The 5,815-nt window shown below is 43.1% G+C and overlaps 1 protein-coding gene across 1 annotated transcript; it reads left to right on the forward strand.

Annotated features, from left to right (window-relative positions):
• Nucleotides 1-619: 619 nt before the first annotated feature.
• Nucleotides 620-5,537, forward strand: LSM8 (LSM8 homolog, U6 small nuclear RNA associated). Its single transcript, XM_042470863.1, has 4 exons — nt 620-798; nt 3,056-3,096; nt 4,151-4,278; nt 5,273-5,537. Exons 1-4 carry the CDS (start codon nt 768-770, stop codon nt 5,361-5,363), a joined length of 291 nt encoding a protein of 96 aa, XP_042326797.1. The 5' UTR covers nt 620-767; the 3' UTR covers nt 5,364-5,537.
• The last annotated feature ends 278 nt before the right edge of the window (nt 5,538-5,815 follow it).

Below are 5,815 nucleotides of genomic sequence, written 5' to 3' on the forward strand. Positions count from 1 at the left end.
TGTCTCACAAAACTACAGCTCCCAGAATTCCTTAGCAATCAGCCAGGGCAGTTAAAGCGGTCCCAAACTGGATTATTTCTGCAGTGTGTGTTTTGGACTTCTGTTGTAACTTTACGAGGGGTGGGGAGCGGGAAAGGCAGATCCAAGAGCACCTTTTGAGTTCTCCACAGGCTTTTAAACTAATGGACTGTTTTACAAACACTTTCTTGTGGAGCCCTCTCACTCCAAAACATGAATAACTTAACAACAGCTAGTATTGTTGCTGTTGTTGTTTTAGCTTTATAAATTAAAAACCACAGCAACGCTGTTGGGGGGGGGGATTCTCTCCGGAGTGGTGTAGTGTTTTAAATGTTAGACTAGGAGCCGCGTCCACATTGGGGAAATAACCCGGTTTGACATCGTTTTACGTCTTTGTCTGGCTCAAGGCTATGAAATTCTGGGAGTTGGAGTTTGTTGTGGGCTCTGGGCCCCACAACAAACTCCAACTCCCAGAATTCCATAGCCTTGAGCCACAAGTTAGAGGTGCCAAACCGGGTTATTTCCGCAATGTGGACGCAGCCTCTGACGACAACGCCATGACAGTAGTAGCGCCACCCCTGTCTAAACATAGCCTTTCCCTTTGGCGCATGCGCAATGGGGCTACACTAGGCCACCATCAACCACGCAAGAAGACGAGGGGCCTGTTGGGGAAAAGCGTTCTTGTTGTTTGGTAACGTTCAGGGTCAAAGCTCCAGAAAGCAGGGGCTGCTAACGTTGCCGTCGCCGCCATGACCTCCGCGCTAGAAAACTACATCAACCGTATCCTTGGTTAAGAGAGAGTTTTTAAAGGGGCTCTGACAAGGGAAAGAAGATGGCGCGTGGGGTGGCTTTTGCTGGGTCGAGGAAGGGAGGCGAGGCGGGGAATGATGAAGTGTGTGGTGAGAAAGAGAGAGAGAAAGAGGCGTGTGTGTGTAACCGTTGCTCTTTCCCGTCAGCCTTTGCGCGCGCGCGCAGCACGAGCGACTGAGCCGCTAACGTTCGGTTGGGAGCCGTTGCTATTTAAAATTGGGCGGGAAAACAACAAAAACGGCACTGCTGTCTCTTTAGGAAAGCACTGTGTGTATATCTATATATGTGAGGAGGATGTCCAAAACAAGTTGCACAAATAAACCACTTTGAGACCGCTTTACCTGCCCTGGCTCAGTGCTAGAGACTCCTCTAAGGATTTTAACTTATTGTTTTACCAGAGCTTTCTTTGACAGATAAAATGAAAGGTCTCACAACAAAACTACAGCTCCAAAACACACACACTGCAGAAATAATCCGGTTTGAGACCATTTTAACTGCCCTGGCTCAGTGCTAGGAAATCTATTGTAATTTATTGTGGCATCTGAGCTCTCTCTCTCTCTCTGACAGAGCGCTAAAGGTCTCACAAAACTACAGTTCCCATAATTCCATAGCACTGAGCCAGGGTAGTTAAAGCAGTCTCAAACTACATTATTTCTGCAGTGACATTTGGACCATATATATATATATATAGAGAGAGAGAGACTGGAGTTTGCCTCAGGTTTCATTTGCACCACAGAAATAATCCAGTCTGACACCGCTTTAACTGTCATGGCTCAGTGCTGTGGACTTCTGGGAAATGTAGTTTGCTGTGGTGCCAGGGTTCTTTGTTAGAGAAGGCAAAATATCTCTCTAAATGTCTCACCTACCCCTGGATATGCTTTCTCCCTCTTACTCTAGCAGCCGTTTGAGAGTGTCTTTTCTCCCTACCTTTCCCCAACCTTTAAGAAAAAAAAGCCCACCTTTGCTAAGTTCTTCCAAGCACCTAGAATTCAGAAGCATAGTTTTAATTTGCATTGCAGTTTGCCACTGCTTTAACTGCCATGGCTCAGTGGTATGGAATTCTGGGTTCTGTTGTTTTGTGAGCTATGTAGCCTGTCAGGGAGGTCTGGTGCTGCGACAAACTATGTATCCCATAATTTCATAGCACTAAGCCACAGCACTAAAAGTAGTGTCAAACTGCATTAATTCTGCAGTGCAGGTTCAACCATAAATAAATAAACCATAGTCATATTAGTTTGGGTGGAATATCAGTATGCAAAGGGGTATGCAATAAAACAATGTTAAATGTCAAAATGTTGTGTGTGTGTTTTGAGTTTTTTTTGGGGGGGGGGGGGGGGGGGTTGTTGATAATATGCCCAATCCTCTCCCATATACTTTTGTAGAAGAGAATTATGGCAACCCCAAGTGAGCCAGATACTCCTCTGACTCACTAGACCAGTGTTAGTTGAAGTGGCAGTCCCTAGGCCAGACCTGCTACTCCATGGTGAGCTCCCAGGATGGAAGGGGAACGATTGCTGGTCCCTCAGATCAAATGTTTATTTATTTAATTTGTATGCCACCTTTTTCTCCATAGTGACCCAAGGTGGCTCAAATAGCCTGGGAAGCATTGATGCATAGACAACATGGAAGACCTCTAGGACTACCTGAGACTCTCAGCCTTCCCCATAGGAATTCTCCCAGGACGGCATTGGCTGGAGCCTTAGATTAACACAGTCATGGACAGGTTGCTATCTCCTCACTATTGTCACATATGCAAGGGGTCAGGATGACATCCCATCCACATATGTGGAGACCCCTCAAGCAACAGTTGTTACCTGTTCTGCGTATGGTGTAGCATCCCTTCTCCTGGGACCTACATACAGTTCTGAGGGTGCTAGGTTCCTAGGAGAGTCTTCTCTGAAGCACCTGCGCTGGAAGGGGTCCCTCCTGGCCATCACAGCTTCGACACGAAGGCATGGGAGCGAGGGACCCTGTCAGCCCACAAGCAGTCATACATCATTAGAACTGTCTTCATGATGATTTGGCTGTCACTATCTCCTGTTTAAATCATTTTATATGGTTACGTTTGTAGTGAAAACTAATAGTGAGGATGACAGTTCTTAATGAGGAAAAACGAGGGAGCTAGAAGAGGCTGTTTTGTGGATACAAAAATAGGCAGAGCAAATGCATCTATCTCAGTGTTATTAAAGTGCCTTTTATTATGGCTGTTCTTTAACTTGAGTCTCAGGTACTGTTGCTGTAATAACTTCAGATGGTCGAATGATTGTGGTAAGAAATATAAACACCCTTTTGCGAAGTTGTTTGTTCTGTAACAGCCATTGATACAAAGACATCTGGGGGGGGATTACACATCACTTACCATATATACTCTTATACGTGCCGATCTCATATAAGTCCAGGGAAGGTTTTAGGGTCAAAATCATGGATTTTGATATGACCCGTAGATTAGTTGAGGGCAAAATTTAGGGGAAAACAACACTTCCGTCCCTCCTCCGGACCTCTCCCCACCATCTAACACCACTTCCCTGGTATTGGAGGAGAAGCCTTTAACAACAGATTGGGAAGGGAATCGCCTCTTTCACTGACACACACACTTACATGCCTGGCAGCTCTTTCAAAAATCAGTACTAACACACACGGGGTGCTGCTTTTTCAGGACTTTCCTAAGTTGTATTACAGTATTGACCCATATATAAGTTGACCCAGGATTTTAGGGTCAATTTTGGGCATAAATTTCTTGACTTACAGTGGAGTATATACAGTTCACAAAACGTGTGACTTGTAAGAGTACCAAACTTTGGCTGTTGAGAGGATGAACCATTCTTTTCCATTCTTTAAAACTGTTGCGTTCAGACACACGGTGTCTGGTAGCAGCAGTTAATCAAGGGTTTTGGTGTCTGGTGGGGAGATTGACAAATAAAATTCACACAAGAATCACAAGAACATCTAGGCCTCCACATTTGATACTATAGTAGCAGGATAAATGGATGCTCCCACAAATTGGTAGCAGAGATGGGATTTGTGGGAGTCCAAACATTTGGTGGTAGTGGTTAGGATAAGTGGAGCCTCCCCCCCTCAGAATCTCAAAGGAAAATATAATTGTGCTGATAACATGGTATTATTTAGTGCAAGAAGTACCTCTGAAGATTTAGTTCAGGACAATCTGCTTAACTGAACATGCTATTTGAAGCTATATGATTGTTGGTAAATGGTGTAGTATTTAAAGCTTTTCAATTGGTGTTAAATGGTATGATATATTTAGGGTATGTTTAGGGGATAAGATGAATGAAAGAATTTGAAATCTCTCTTTAATTTTTTTAAGGGAACTCTCAAGGGCTTTGACCAGACCATCAACCTGATTTTGGATGAAAGCCATGAACGGGTGTTCAGCTCTTCACAAGGAGTTGAACAAGTAGTATTAGGATTATACATTGTAAGAGGTGATAATGTGTAAGTTTGCCCTTTTCCCCGCTTCCTGTTTTTGTTAGTGTAATTTGAGCTGCAGTAGAAACTCATATATCTAAGAGTTTCAGGTATGTTTGAAAGCTAGTTATTGTTATACAATGTAGGCATCTTTGTTAGGACTTTCTATGCAGCTGATGCATAATTTCAGACTTAATTCTTATATTATTACATTAATATGAAACATTGCAACTACATAGAAACCAAACAGTTGCTCTCTTCCCCACTCTCCTTTCCCCTACCCCATACATGGTGAATTGCTAAACTATAAAGTTTTACATACTTTATGGAGCGTTACAGACCGCCGCTTTGCGGCGGTCTGCTGGCGCTGCTGTTTGCTCCGCGAGGGAGCTGCAGCAGCCAAACCGCATGACTCCCTCGCGGAGCAAAAAAGCTCCAAAATGGAGCTTCTTCCTGCGGTGTGGTTATGACGCCGCGAGGCGCCAATGGCGCGCTCGCGATGTCATAAGCGCCGCATGACGTGTGGACGCATAGCGTCCGCTATGTCAATATGGCGGCGGCTGTGTGGAATGGCTGCCACCATATTATCCGTATTGACTACGTACTAGGGTTAGGGGGGTGCAGAAGCACTGCCCCTTCCTAACCCTAATACGTAGTCAATGCGTATTTTATGGCGGTTTGTAACCCGCCTATATCTCCAACTGAAAGGAGATACTCTAAGGGAAGGCTACCAGGGTAGCCAAGCCATTTGCTCAGAATTCATTCCTATGTGTCATATAGTGATGTATTTGCTAGTAAGTGGAAAGCATAGTTGAATTGTACTGTACTTTCCATGTGTAATGAAAGCAATCTACATGTTTCATTTTGATGTTCATCTTTCAGGATAACTGCCAAAACCTTGTGTGCAACATTAAACAGAATTGACAGACAATTTTAGATTGACAAAAATCTTCTGCCATTCTTACCAAGTTTGCTTTGAAACTTATTTCACCTATAGCAAATAAATCAATTTCTTTTTCAGTGCCGTAATTGGAGAAATTGATGAAGAGACAGACTCAGCACTTGACCTGGGGAATATTCGAGCAGAACCCTTGAACTCAGTAGTACATTGAGTTTGAAAAGGATGAGGATATAGAAGGACTTCTTAAACCTCCAGCTGTACAGAACTATTTATACACTGGCATGGCTATTTTTTACAAGTTATGTGTAACAACCTGACAGGGGGATACTTTTTTATTTTGAAAGTTACTGTTTGATATGTATATTAAAGTGCCCATTTTATTGAAGATTTGTGAAGTTTTTAAAAATCCACAACACATCCAAAGACCAGTAGCTTTTACAGCAGTCTTATATACATTGGGGTTCACATGACTTTGGTTGGGCACATTTAACAGGCTGATCCTAAGCAAGTTCACCTTGTGTTCTACAAGTGACCATTAAATCAGAAATGTGTTTAGTTCATTGATAGAACAGTAAAGTTAAATGTAGATACTTTATATCAGATTAATTAAAGAAAAGCAAGATATATTAAGGTAAAAAGGTAAAGGTTTCCCCTTTGACATGA

This window comes from Sceloporus undulatus, chromosome 5, assembly GCF_019175285.1.
Source record: "Sceloporus undulatus isolate JIND9_A2432 ecotype Alabama chromosome 5, SceUnd_v1.1, whole genome shotgun sequence".
Classification (NCBI taxonomy): Eukaryota; Metazoa; Chordata; class Lepidosauria; order Squamata; family Phrynosomatidae; genus Sceloporus; species Sceloporus undulatus.

What these genes read in the sequence shown, in the direction of transcription:
- LSM8 (XM_042470863.1), top strand. Translation starts at nt 768, where the DNA reads ATGACCTCCGCGCTAGAAAACTACATCAACC. An exon ending in GCTAGAAAACTACATCAACC is followed by an intron (nt 799 to 3,055) that starts GTATCCTTGGTT and finishes CTTGAGTCTCAG; the next exon opens with GTACTGTTGCTGTAATAACT. An exon ending in ATTGTAAGAGGTGATAATGT is followed by an intron (nt 4,279 to 5,272) that starts GTAAGTTTGCCC and finishes TTTCTTTTTCAG; the next exon opens with TGCCGTAATTGGAGAAATTG.